The following is a 14,914-nucleotide window of genomic DNA, read 5'->3' as shown; positions in this document are numbered from 1 at the left end:
TAAAACACTACAAAATAAATGAGGAACTGACAACTAGGAATTAAGTGGGAATGCGGAGGGAAGAAACACAGTATAGTGAAGGTACAACATAACAGCTAACAGGAAGGAACACGGGACTTAAATACACAAGCAGGACAACGAGAGGATGGAAACAGGTGGTAAGATAGCTGGGATGAATCAGACCTAATGAGACAAGGGGAAGCAAAACCAGACACACTGAGCACTAGGGATGGGAATCGTTTAGGTTTTATTCAATACCAGTAACAAACCGGTACTTTTGAAATGGTGCCGGTGCTTAAACGGTGCTCGAACTGGTGCTCGAACCGGTGCTTAAAGAATGGAGAACACACACTTTGTCCAAAAACCTCTTATGTTTAGCTGTTTTTTTTTGTAAAAAGATAACAATGTTAGCCTTTTCTGCAGCTATAGGGCATATATGGTATCACTCTTGGCTGGAAAAAGTGCTTAATCAATGGAAAAAAAACACCAATTTTGTCTAAAAACCTCTCATGTTTAGCTGTTTCCCACTTTTCTTTGGTCATTTTAGGCTTTTTGGCCAGGGTGAAGGGAGTATCTGCCATCAAACAAGAAGAAAGCTGCAAAGTTAACATAATTCATAGAGCGACAATAGATATAATTACAGGAAATACTCCCAGATTAAAATATACTCAGTTTTTTAAAAAGGCATGACAATATCTGCTTGTACTAACTCTTTAAAACGTTATTACACCAAGGAATAATAAAAGATCTTATTTTGCTGTATGATTATACTTTTGAACTTAAGGCCCATTATGTCAGTCAGTAACAAGCAGTTAGTTTTATATTTAAACTCCAGACTGTGCTGCTTGTCACAAGGTTAAAACATTTCTTTTGTTTTTAAAGTAGGAAAAGTCTTAAACGAACAAGTTCAAGTTCTAAGAATAGTAGACTTCTCTGGTAAACATTTAAAAGCGAACAAAATGAACAGACTGCAGAAAAACTACAAAGGATTCCGATTCAAACATATGCTGATATCCAAGTATGTAAAATTCATTTTTAAGCTTTATTTATACAAAAAGTGTCACAGTTGAAAAAGTCATATGGACAATTTCAGATATTAAAGGCAGTTTAACAATTAAGGCACAAAAACTTCAGATATAATCAGATAACACTATTGCGTTACCACTGGCAAACTGTGATTAGCCTGGAGTGTACCAGTCAGCAGCAACTTTGAAGGAAAGAGTATATTTCTTCCGTATTAGTTTCTCCTCATTTGCTCTTTTCTAAATCTGAATTTAAAAGGTGCTGAATAATCTGACACCGTCTTCTCTTAAAGACCAGACTCATCAGGAGGCGGGTATTCTAATTACAAAGTACCCGCCTCCTGAGTGTATTTCCAGGCCTCTCACTGGACCTTGATCAGTTAGACAGTTGAATCAGGAGAGATGAGCACTGTGCAGGACGTGAATCCCAGGGTGCGTGGGATCCGAGCCCCAGTGAACCTGCAGGGTCTAGCAGCATGCATCTCAGAGCAGATTGCACAGGTGAGTCAGCTGTAAAGAAGTTGAGAGACAGTATAAATTATGAGTCATTGTTAGCAGTTTAATAGTAAATAGTAGTCATTCAATTTGGTCAACCACACATCTGCAGCTTATCCTCTTTTGTCAAAGGATTATATCCACCTGTGGTATATATATATATATATATATATATATATATATATATATATATATATATATATATATATATAGTAACTTGATAGTTACTACAAATGAAATGTCTGAAAACCAAATAAATATTAAGGCCACAGATCAGACTATTTTTTCCCTTGTGCTCTCTTATTCTTCTACTTATTCAAAAAAAAAAGGCCAGCATTTCCTTGACCTCCACGTCAAGGAAATGGATGAGGATGAGTGTACATTTTTAACCACAAGTATAAGCTATGGTTATGTCATATATGGTTAATATTGAATTCATTCTCTATCTCTATATAGTTTAAATTAGCCAAGGGAAAACCAAATGTCAAAGGGTTAAAGAGATAAGTACATGATTGGCATAGATAGAATTTAGCTGTCAATTTAAAAAACGGTCAATATTGATAAACACTGATGTATTTTTCCAGAGTGTAAAAAAACCCTTCAAGAGTGTGATTGATGTCAGCTCAGGTGATCCACACAAGGCAGGAATGCCACCTATCTCATTTATTCGCCAGGTTGGTGTTTTATGTATCATCTGTGAATTTTACCTGCACTTCTCTGTCAACCTGAGCACATCACTTTCTGATTGCTTTCTTAGGTTATGGCAGTGTGTCTGTACCCTGAGCTCCTCAAAGAAAAAAGCCTTCCTCTGGATGTCAGGCAAAGGGCACAGAAGCTTCTGGACATGTGTTCTGGAGGGAGTGTGGGTGAGAAAAAACAATTATATCTGCAAGCAATGCACAAAGTGAGTATAAATGCTTCTGCTGGCCAGTCTAATCACTTTGCCTGTGACAGGTTCATACTCCACAACCTCCGGTGGTTTACCACAAGTCCAGAAAAGCATTTCTGAATTTATCACAAGGCGAGATGGTGGCGTGCCTTCTCATCCAGAAGACATTATCTTAACTACTGGATTACAGAAGAGTTTGTCGGTGTGACACTTTATACTGAACATTTTAATGAAGGTTTCTTTTTGTTTTCTTTTTTAAATAAAGCTATATCTTTCTGCTTTGTATAATTAGTTACTTAAGAAATGCTTAAAAATTGGCCAATTCTTGGAAAGGTGTTCCACCAGATGTAATCTGTGAGTGATGTGGTGTGTTTCTTAGCAAATCATTCTTATTCTCTGGACTCTGACAGACACTTTAAATCCTGATTGTGAGACGCAGGCCAACCATTCCTTTAACTTGTAACCACCAGAAATGTAACCACTTGGCAAAGCCAAGAAAAAGGAAAAGTAAAATGCAGTAAAAGTTAACGTACTTCTGCAACTTCTTCACTTAAGAAGTTGCAGAAGCGAACAAGTGCAGACTCTGAAATGTACTCAGAGTAAGAAAGTAAAAGGTAGCTCCTTGAAGGACAATTCTACCATCTATTTTTATACAAAGGTAACTGAACCTGCTGGTATCTTAATATAAAAATATCAGCACACGAGAATACAAATGTACTTAGCTTGAATCTGTATCTAGGATACAAGCAGTGAATGAAAAACAAAAAACCCCCCAGCTATTTAGACTGATTTCTATTTCCTACACTAACAGTGTCTTTATCATAGTATATAACTGGCATAAAGGAGGACTTGAGTGAATGAGTCTAAGCTGTAATCAACTCTCTTCAGCTTAAATTAAAATTAATCTCTGCTATGCTTGATGTAACCGAACACTGACCATGAGCACCACCGCCACTGTGTATCAGTCCCACACCATTCCTTACTGTGAATTCACCACTTTGCTGCAACCACATCTTTTGATCATGCACAAAACTACCCACTATTTTCATCTATTATTATTATTATTATTATTATTATTATTATTATTATTATTATGACAAAAACAACATAATTTTTGCACTATAGGTGTTTTTGAACCTGCTTACCAGCGGAGAGGGCAAAACTCAGACAGGTGTGCTGACCCCCATGCCCTGTCCACATACTCTGCCCATGCTGCTGGACATGACTGGGCTGGCACTGGTTCCATACCGTCTTTTTGAAGAACAAGGCTGGGCTGTAAACCTGGATGAGCTGCATAGAGCTTTAGAGGCTGGAAGAGTCCACTGTGAGCCCAAAGCCATATACATCAGCAACCCAGGAAAACCTACAGGTGAGCAGCCCATTGTTGGTACATCCTGCACAGCTTTTGATCTATTCTATATTCGTGTATACGTTAAGAGAATCCTCGTCCTCTTTTTAAAACTATATCATGCTAAGAGGTCAACTGTCTTAAAGCCTAAGAGTTAAATAAAAACTAAAATGTGAGTCTCTTTCTAGCTGTTTGCACTGCACATGTGGATTTGTGGTTTACAGCTACTTCATAGAAGCTCATTCAATAATGTGACTTTTCCCCTGGTAGGTTACGTGCAAGACAGAGAAACTATTGAGAAGGTGATTCACTTTGCTGCTACCAATGGCCTCATCATACTGGCTGAAGAGGTGACCACAAGCATAACGTTTACTCTCCCCTCAAAGAGAAAGAGTACATCATCAGTCTGGCTGTTTTTGCCTGCCTGTTTGTTAGCAGTCTAACCTCCACAGTTTTCAAAATATCATGTACAAAGTTTGTGTGATGGTAGCTACCAGTAACAGCTCGAGCTGACTTAATGTTTGTGAAAATCAAGTGAAACCAAATATAAAAATATGTAAAAAAAACAAAACAAACTTATATTACCCACAATTTTCTTTAGAATAGAATAGAATAGAATAGAATTCAACTTTATTGTCATTGCACATGCACAGGTACAGGGCAACGAAATGCAGTTTGCATCCATCCAGAAGTGCTTAGTGATATAGATATATTACAATATATATTAGCAATAATATAGATATGTAAGTATATTACAGAAATGGGTCTATTATGTTATAATGTACACGGTATGAAGTATGTTGTGAATATTCTATAACTATAAGTATGTACAGGCTGTAGTGAGTACAAGCTATGGACAGGATATGGACAGGATATAAATATGAAAAACTATACAGAATATGAAATAAATAACTTTACAGGAATCTGAGATATACAGCTATACAGAAATGGGAACTATGCAAGTTGTAAACAGTTGTAGGGTTAAAAATTATCGTATGTACAGAATGATTGTTTACACAGAGCTATACAGTAGTGCAGTTAAGATAAGTGAGATATAATTCCTACAGAGGCTATATAAAGTGCTGGTGGTTGTGAGTGGTGGTTCACTCCATGTTATTATTGTGTGTTTGAGGGTACAGTTGTCCATTGTGTGTGTGTGTGTGTGTATGTTCAGTCCATGAGTTAACGTGGGTCAGATGTCAGGAGGCAGAGTTCAGGAGTCTGACAGCTGTGGGGAAGAAGCTGTTCCGGTACCTGGTGGTCTTAGTCCGGAGGCTCCTGTAGCGCCTCCCAGAGGGCAGGAGGGTGAAGAGTCCATGTGATGGGTGACTGGGGTCTCTGATGATTTTCCCAGCCCTTTTCAGACACCGCTTCCTGTAGATGTCTTTTATGGCAGGAAGTGGTGCTCCGGCGATGCGCTGGGCAGTTTTCACGACCCTCTGCAACGCCTTCCGGTCCGAGGCAGAGCAGTTCCCGTACCAGACTGTTATACAGTTGGTCAGGATGCTCTCGATGGTGCAACGATAGAAGTTCACCAGGATGTCTGAGGACAGGTGGTTCTTCCTCAGAGTCCTCAAGAAGAAGAGGCGCTGGTGAGCCTTCTTGACCAGCTTGGAGCAGTTGGTCGTCCAGGTGAGATCCTCGGAGATGTGGACTCCCAGGAACTTGAAGCTGCTCACACGCTCCACAGCCGTCCCCTTAATGTGGATGGGTGGATGTGGGTCAGCATTCCTCCTGTAGTCCACGATGAGCTCCTTGGTCTTCTCGGTGTTAAGCAGCAGGTTGTTTGTGTCGCACCACTCAGCCAGACGATCCACCTCCTCCCTGTAGGCGGCCTCATCGTTGTCACTGATGAGGCCAATCACCGTGGTGTCATCTGCAAACTTAATGATGGTGTTGGAACCATCAGCAGGTCTGCAGTCGTGGGTGAAGAGGGAGTAGAGGAAAGGGCTCATCACACAGCCTTGTGGTACACCGGTGTTCATTGTGATGGTAGATGAGCAGTGGTTATCCAGCCGGACATGTTGGGGGCGGTTGGTCAGGAAGTCCAGTAACCATTTGCAGATGAGGGAACTGATTGTCTTCAAACTTTCATTGTTAGCATCCAAGGTTGACTTCAAGAAACCATGTTAAGTAATATGTCATATTAAAAAGGGCATGGAGAGAGCTATACAACAGTTTTTATTACCACAATGATGCTATAATGTTTCAGAAAATCACACATAAGCAAATTCTTCTCCAACCATATGGGTAAAGACAATAAAATACACAATTTTAGTATGTAATCCTTCAAGATCATAGTTCCAAGGTCAGAAAGCAGTGGGCTATTATAAAAGCAGCTCAAGGTCAGCACGTAGTAATTCAAATATCATAAAACCTCATTGTTTTAGTTTAGCCCTTGCCCTTTGGAGGAGTTGTGCAGGTTTTCACTTTTCACTTTTTCTTTTGATGTTCACTTGTACTGTCTAGGTGCACCAGGATAGTGTGTACGGCCAGGACAAAGAATTTATTTCCTACAAGAAAGTGCTGTCTGAGATGGGTAAAATGTATGCTGAGACAATGGAGCTGGTGTCTTTCCATTCAATTTCCACAGCCCACATAGGAGAGTGAGTGTCATTCAATGATCAATGTCTAACCTCAACATGTGTTAGTCATTGTCCCTATTATCCCAATGTCCTTATTAGTTAGCTCTATTTCACAGATATCTATGTACTTGTACAGTTTATGGACTTTCTAACCAAGCTTGCTACTGTTAGTTGATAAATGAACACTCATGTCTAAATATGATCACTTTTGCCTTCAAATATAATAACTCTAAAATTGACTTTTTCTTAAAGCTTCAGAGCATAAAAGTGGTTGACATCTCGATAGGGTCCATTTTTAATATACAAATCGACTGCTGATGGGAATATAAGAACACCCTACAAAGTTGATTCTGTCACTCATCCTAGTCAGTCACTGGTTTGAGTGACTGAAGGAGTCACTGGAATGAGTTCGAGAAGCGTTTTCTCTGCCTCTGAAAATACAATGTCCAGATCAATACAATTAACCTTTTGGAATTTCCTTTCCTGAATGATAGAGCATTCATCAGTGTTAATCAATGCTGTTTATTAAACTCTGCATTTGCTTTGTTTAGGGGTGGTCTGAGAGGAGGGTATATGGAGGTAATCAACATTGACCCAGCAGTGAAAAAGTACTTAACTGTCATTTCCAGCGCTTCAGTGTTACCACAGCTGGCACTGGAACTTAGTGTTAATCCACCTAGACCTGAAGATTCTTCCTATAACTCATACACACAGGTAAGGGGACTGTCCTATGGTAACGTCTTTATTTAATCAAAAAGGATCTCTGGTAAATGCATTGTATTAAAGTGTAATCATGGAGACAAAACAGTTATGCTGTAGGAAAAATGCAATAAGGAGCTTAACAAGGATAAACACATTCACAAAACTAAAGGAAACTGCAGAGAAATTAGATTTGCTGTTGGTTTATCATCATAAGCCGCAGCATCCACATTACATGTTGTCATGGTACATTTAGCAGATGCTTTATAAGGTACACCGACTCAGCTATTAATGCAAATATCTAATCAGCCAATCACATAGCAGCAACTCAATGCATGTAGGCATGTAAACATCCCAATAAGGGTGTTTGAGGGTGGCTGTAGCTCAGGTGGCAGAGCAGGTCAGCCACTAATCAGAAGGTCGGTAGTTCGATCCCAGGCTGCACCCTGGCTGCATGCCAAATATCCTTGGGCAAGATACTAACCCCGTGTTTGCCTACTGGTGGTGGTCAGAGGGCCCGGTGGCGCCAGTGTCCGGCAGCCTCGCCTCTGTCAGTGCGCCCCAGGGCAACTGTGGCTACAATGTAGCTTGCTATCGCCAGTGTGTGAATGTGTGTGTGAATGGGTGGATGACCGAATGTAGTGTAAAGCGCTTTGGGGTCCTATGGACTAGAAAAGCGCTATACAAATGCAGGCCATTTACCATTACCATAACACTTGAACTGTTAAACTGGCAGGGGGATTGTTCCTTTCCCTGATATACTCTGTTAGGTGAATCCAAAGTCTTGTGAATATTTACAGCATTGGTGCAGCGTCAGCATGACCCAGTGAGCCATAGCATCCAAGAGGATATGAGATACAATATGTTGAATAAAACTGCAGTTGAGTAAATGAGTGTTTTTCAAGGAGCTCCCCAGCCTACAGTAATATTTATTTTATTCTTAAAGGAGATTCATCATATTGAGGATACTCTTTCCCAGAATGCTAAACGGGCGTGTGAGTTTCTGAATAGAGTAGAAGGGATGAGCTGTCAGCCATCAATGGCAGGACTCTTTCTTTATCCCCGGGTACACTTGCCACCTCACATCGTAGAGGAGGCTAAGGTGAGATTTCAAAGATAAAAATATGGATGTTATTCTGATTGTGTGCCTGTTTTTTTTTTTAATTCGATTTCAGGGAACTTTACATTCCTACTTTTTTAAATTTCAGGGGTAAAATTTAATCCAGTATGTTTTTACAGCTTTGCTTTTAAGATTAAAATAATGTCAAAATAAAAGCCCACTGCAGTTTATATTAACTTATAAACTGCCCCACATCACATTAGACTTCCCAGTTTGGGAACATAAATGCACGCTGAAGAAAAAAAGGTCTCTCTTCACTTGGATCTCACCCAAGTCACTTCTTCTGTCACTTGGGTGAATGAAAGAATCAATTTAGCGGGAGAAGCATTTTTTCGTCTCCCACAACTTGGATGAGCGAGATTTATAATCTTACCAAAAGTAAGGATTTCAGTCAGGAAAAGTTAGGATTTTTCAAGTGTTCCCTTCATTTTTTGAGCAGTATATATGAGTAAAAAAAATTGTTAACATTAAAAATCCAGCATTTAATTGCTTGCATTTTTATGTAACAGTGAAAATCATAAATTGATACAATGTTTTACTGTCTTTAATTTCAGAGGCTGGAAGTGAAGGCGGATGTGCTTTACTGTCAGAGGTTGCTGAGAGAAGAGGGTATTTGTGTGGGGGCAGGTTGTGAGAATGGACAGGAAGATAAAAACTATCACATCAGGTAAAATTTTATTTTATGTTTCTAGTCAGATCTTTAATTAGCCCTTAGTCCCCTAAATGTGTGATTTTGTGAAAAAATGTAGAGAATGATTTGTAGACAAAATAAACAGTTTGCTGATGCTGTTGTGCTGACCATTATCTCATTAACATTTTTACTTGGGTCTTTTTTGATTGCTAATTGCTTAATTTTATTGGAATTGCATTCTCATTCCTACCGCATTATTTAAAGAGGTTTTTGAAAAATCTTAAATAGCAAACTGTATGTAAAAGATTAAGTTAACCCACGAACTGTCACTCTTTGGTTTCTGAAGCCTCAATGTTAACATTCAAGTCCCTAACTGTGTTGTTGTTGTTTTTTAAAGCCAGAAGTGGCCATATTACAGAGTTGTCAGCTATTGCTAGCCTGGTTGGTTAGCAGCACAGAAACAACACAAAGACATATAATAAAATAAACCAGTTTCACAGATCTTTCTGTGAAGCCACGCTTACTGGCTAACACTTTAGTACAGATTAAAGCATTATATGAATGTGTGTGAATAGGGAAACATGTCTTGTAATAAAGTGCTTCTAGTGCTCAGTTAGAGCAAGTGCAAGAAATGCTATATAAGTACTAGTTAATCAGATACTAATAATTAGGTTCTAATAATTAGCACAAAATCTGGATCCTTTATTTGTAACTTTATGAAATGTAGGGCTCTATTTAGTTTCGTTGTATATATTTAAAATTGGTAAAATCGAGCAAATGCAGGCACTATTCCAAAGGTTAAATGCTTGGTGATCTAAACACATTAAAAATGTAAGTAGTTTTCATGTGACTGTTCTTTTTCAAGGTAGTATATGTTAATGTTGTGTTGGTGTGTTTCTTTTTTCTTCTCTCTCAGGCTGTGTATTTTGACTCCTCCTTCCACTCTGGAGGAGATCTTGGCACGCCTTCGTTCTTTCCACCATCGCCTGCTGGAAAAACTTGCCTGATAAAAATGTCAACAACAGAATGAAGGAAACACCTTTTAATAATAATGCTGTTGCTTCCTTTGCAGCACAATGTAACCAATAATGTAGTTACTGTACATAAAATCAACTGTGAATACTACTGTATAGATAGAGATCTCTTTAAACCTTAATCTGTCATTTTAACCAGATTATGCACTGATACTCTGCACCAGCAGTTTAGCCACTCTCCCTTTCACACCTTTCCCTAACAAGCAAAAGCCCCCTGACGCAGTCCCGGGAGGAACCACAGATCTCTTGAGGGCTGTGTCAGTGGGGCATTTGGGATAAAAATAAATGTTAAAAAAAAATCCAAAACAAATATGTGGCAAATCCGTGTGATTAAGGGAGCCCTTGAAAGCAGCCCCACCACTCTGCAGTAACTGATTTTGGTTGATTACACTGAAGTTAAACTGTTGGTAATTAAAACACTAAGATTTTTAGTGATCACTTTGTGTAAAAGTAAAAATTCCCAAAATGTTTTGAGAATATTGTGTTTATAAATAGCTGCTAGTCTGGTGTGGAGATGCCGTGGAAGCAGGACAGATCTGGACATAAGCGAAAGCATGAGTGATAAGTAAGTGTTGGCAGTAAACTGGTTGTTGCCGTCTTCCAGGATGGGCTAAAGTTTAGTTTAGTTTAACCTTAACTAAACTAAACTACAGTGTAGTTTAGTTTAGTTAAACTACACTGTAGTTTAGTTTAAAACGCATAATAGCATAAAGCAATAGAAATAGAGAAACATGACTTGAAGTAAAAAACAGTGCCACACCATGAATTTTGCTCTATACCAGAAAATCCTGAAGGACTGTGTGGCCAACAATTCGTGCTCTGAAGCTCAAGTACACACAGCTTAGGAAGCAGGTCAATGATCCAAAACACAACAGCAAACTTCCCACTGAATAGCTAAAACAACAAAACAAAGGTCTTGGAGTGGTCTAGTCACAATCTGGACTTGAATCTGATTGAGAGGATTTGGCATGACCTTAAACAGGACATTCATGCTCAAAAACACTCCATTGTGGTTAAATTAAAACAATTCTTCAATGAGTGGGCCAAAATTCCTCCACAGCCATGTGAAAGACTCATTACTGGTTATCACACTTAATTGCAGTTCTTTATGCCAAGGATGGCACTGGCAATTACTTTTTCACACATGGCCAGTTAGGTTTGGATAGCTTTTTTCCCTTAATAAATTAAATCATCATCAACCATCAACATAAAAAACTACATTTTGTACTTACTCGTGTCATTTTTGTGACAAAATCACAAAAAATGAGGAAAAGAAGGGGACAAGTACTTTTTCACAACACTGTACATTGTTGCATCTCCATGAATGGCTAAGTCACTACATGATCTTTGTGTCCCACCTTAAACTAAATTTCATTAATTCATATTTTTTTACACTCAAATCACCACTGTTACAAAAAACAGAATAAAAAAAGACACATGTCCCAGTGTAAACTTGGTAAGTAGATGGATTTATATTGAATTACCCTCTGCTCACTGGGAGCCTAAACCCTCCCAAACTTTACTTTGTGTCATTTAGATCGAGGAAGTTTGTATTTTCATTGAGGTAGGACAGAACTCCTCTGTGTCTGAGATAGCAATGGGGAGGAGTCTGAAAGGAAGAATGGTGGAGAGCACCAATTTAAACCATGCAAAGCAGAGGCTAATTGGCTCAAAGAAGGCAAGCGTGAAGATGATTGGACCAGAGTAATGACGTCAGTATTTGGATTGACAGTGTAAGAAAGCAGTAGTCATGTAAGGAGCTAGGACCCATCAAACATTTGTGCCCAGTGGTCTGTAACTCAATCATATACACAGCAAATGCAGAAGTTCATTTAAGCTGAAACATTTTAGTGAAGTGAAAATGATCTGGGAACATTTTTTCTTTATTCACAATTACATTTTGTACTTTTAGTATAACAGGCAAAGGTTTTGATTTCTTGCATACTATCAAATGTACACCTTTGTGTCACAGGTTACAGCTACTTCAGTCTTTCTTCAAATGTATTCACTTCACTGTAATGTTTGATTGTGGTGGAGATTTTATTTTGAAATAGTAACATCTTAAACTTTATCATTACTTTTCAGTCACTGACCCAAGTGTTTATTTGTTAAATTATACTTTTTAATGTTTTTATTTTCTCCATGTGTGTTTTCATAAAAATCTTTTTGGGAAAATTGCTCCAAACAATGTGATGATTTCTGTTTTGTTCAAGATAACTATAAAAACCAAATATATTTTCTAAATTCAATCCAAAAAAACATCATTAGAAGAAAAACTGAAAACATGACTCCTGGTCACCACCAGGAGTCATTGTCAGCTTTTCCTTTAAATGTGCTACTTTGCCTGTAGGTGGTTGGTGGCTCCTGCTGCTGCTGACCAGCAGCAACAAAATAAGCAGATACTTGGAGGAGGGTTGGTCTGTGCTTTCATCTCTGTTTTATCTGTCTGTGTATTATCAGTGTCCTCTCTTCATATCAGTTATAAATGTATTTTCCTCCACATGTGAAAAGTGTCAGTTGAACTCATGTATCCACTTTAAGGCGGAAACAAAAAGGGAAATATCAGAAATCTTAAAATTTATTTCCAAGTTGCAAATGGACTAAACTTGGGTAAGACACAAAGACAATGATAACACGTGTAACGATGTAAAAGAATGGATATGGTTTTGTTGTTGTTAAATTCCTGTTAAACTTGGGATCGCAACCATGGGTTTATTTTGGAACTTTTATTTTGAAAATCCGCAGCGGAAGTCTGCTACTGGTAAACGGGCTACCCCCTAAGCCAGGGGTGCCCAATCCCGGTCCTCGAGAGCTACCGTCCTGCAGCTTTTAGATGCATCCCTACTCCAACACAGCTGAATCAAATGAATGACTTGTTATCAGGCCTTTGCCAAACACGATGGCATGCTGAAGAGGTAATCAAACCATTTGATTCAGCTGTGTTGGAGTAGGGATGCATCTAAAAGCTGCAGGACGGTAGCTCTCGAGGACCGGGATTGGGCACCCCTGCCCTAAGCCTATCGTTAGTAGCAATGAAGCTTTCGCTGTGGTAAGTTCCTCTCCGTCCGCTCTCACAGAGCATGAGTTTAAAACATATTTGAAAATCCTCATTGAAGCTAATATGACAGTGCACTAACTGCATGAACTGCCCATACGGTAGTATTTGAGTAGATTTCAGGTTTATGACCGTGTTTTGCAGTTAATAGATTAGACGGTAAGAAAAATGGACACGTGGAGCTAGCGGCTAACAGCTAGAGGAGGCTGTCGTGTCTAATAATTTTGAAACTTCTCTCAATAGTTTGGGCGGAATCCTGTTGCTGAAACCCATGGTTATTCATGTCCCATGTTATTGCAGGTATGTGTACTTTGAAACATGTATATGGTTGAGCTGCAGGCTAATTCTGTTTAAGACGTATTGCTTATTAAGTTTGCCCAGTAGATGGCAGCATTGTTCCATTTACTATTGTACGTAAAAGGGAATTTTGGCTTTGGTTTATTTATATTTACATGAATGTGCATTTAAGTGAATTAATTTTTCTTTTGTTATCTAAACCACAACGCAGTAATGTTTCTATTTTATTTTCCGTGATAAGTATTGTTGCCATTTTATTTTTCAATAAATATTTGTTTTTATTTATTTGGGAAAACTAAGAGTTCCACTATACGATCATAAGCCTATAGTTAGTAGCAATGAAGCTTTCGCTGTGTTTGGGCGGAATCCTGTTGCTGAAACCCATGGTTATTCATGTCCCATGTTATTGCAGGGGAATAAATCACGCCTGAGCTCTACCCACTTCGAGTCCAGAGAGTTTTATTCACACAGCGCTGGAAAGAGAAGCTGACCAGGGGTTACACACGCACTGTATCACAGCCTGAAACACACTGCTACGATTCCTAAGCTATCCGTTTTCATTCTACATGGTCTTTGGCTCCATTATCATAACAGCTGGAGGACACATCGTGCAAGCAAGCTTCTGAACAGCCTGTGCATTTCTGTTGCTTGTTTGTTAGTAGGCGTATGTTAAAACTGGAATCACATTTTGTGATCATTCTTAATTTGTGAAATTACCAATATTGAACCTCTCTCACTACATAACACCGAACCACCGTTTTGGAGCTGTGACCAAAGATACTATAATTCTTCAATGTGTTTTCATCCTGTTTTGTCAGATTGTTCATACAGTACATCCATCTTGCTCCAGCTCCCTAGATGCAGTAATGCAATGATCTCATTGATCTACAAAGTCAGTGTTTGAAATTTGCAGGGATTCTAAATTTTTCCCTGGGATACAACTTTGGTTTTTAGACAGGCCAAAATCCCACAGTGTAACAAGCTTTCGACTTAAGGACTGAATATAATTTTCAGTGATTGTTTTCAGGGTATCAGTCTACAAATATTCTTAAAGCCATGCCAAAAAAATGTAATTTACTGAACAATTTCTGATCTCTTTTATCATATTAACAATCTCTTGGTGATGGTAGAGAGAAAGAACTCCAGCCACACACACCTACCATTGCATTTTGGCCATTCACATTCACTTCATCTGCTCTGCACTACCCGACTCACTGGACCCTCTACAATTTGCTTACTGCCACAACAGGTCCACTGATGACACCATAGCCCTGCCACTACATACTGCCCTCTCGCACCTGGAGAACAGAGACATGTACAGTGGGGCAAAAAAGTATTTAGTCAGCCACCAATTGTGCAAGTTCCCCCACTTAAAATGATGACAGAGGTCAGTAATTTGCACCAGAGGTACACTTCAACTGTGAGAGACAGAATGTGAAAAAAAAATCCATGAATTCACATGGTAGGATTTGTAAAGAATTTATTCGTAAATTAGGGTGGAAAATAAGTATTTGGTCACCTCAAACAAGGAAAATCTCTGGCTCTCACAGACCTGTAACGTCTTCTGTAAGAAGCTTTTCTGTCCCCCACTCGTTACCTGTATGAATGGCACCTGTTTGAACTCATCATTTGTATAAAAGACACCTGTCCACAGCCTCAAACAGTCAGACTCCAAACTCCGCCATGGCCAAGACCAAAGAGCTTTCGAAGGACACCAGGAAAAGTATTGTAGACCTGCA

At 38.9% G+C, this 14,914-nt stretch overlaps 1 protein-coding gene across 3 annotated transcripts; it reads left to right on the top strand.

Moving 5' to 3' along the window:
• Positions 1–971: 971 nt before the first annotated feature.
• On the top strand, positions 972–12,178 carry LOC309691875 (alanine aminotransferase 2-like). 3 transcript variants are annotated; one of them, XM_082509898.1, is made up of 12 exons: positions 972–1,018; positions 1,330–1,523; positions 2,102–2,191; positions 2,275–2,383; positions 2,472–2,608; positions 3,532–3,775; positions 4,025–4,104; positions 6,224–6,360; positions 6,891–7,053; positions 7,985–8,140; positions 8,713–8,825; positions 9,706–12,178. In XM_082509898.1, the coding sequence occupies exons 2-12, from the start codon at positions 1,425–1,427 to the stop codon at positions 9,794–9,796; spliced, it is 1,419 nt and encodes a 472-aa protein (XP_082366024.1). In that variant the 5' UTR covers positions 972–1,018; positions 1,330–1,424; the 3' UTR covers positions 9,797–12,178. The 3 variants fall into 3 exon arrangements, with proteins under 3 accessions (XP_082366024.1, XP_082366025.1, XP_082366023.1); XM_082509899.1 differs by having other exon boundaries at positions 979–1,523; positions 4,025–4,056; XM_082509897.1 differs by having other exon boundaries at positions 979–1,523.
• Positions 12,179–14,914: the final 2,736 nt, after the last annotated feature.

The sequence above is a fragment of the Aulonocara stuartgranti genome, assembly GCF_965226115.1.
Source record: "Aulonocara stuartgranti genome assembly, chromosome: 17".
NCBI lineage: Eukaryota > Metazoa > Chordata > Actinopteri > Cichliformes > Cichlidae > Aulonocara > Aulonocara stuartgranti.
The sequence above is the reverse complement of the archived record's forward strand: the minus strand, read 5'-3'. Positions and strand labels throughout refer to the sequence as shown.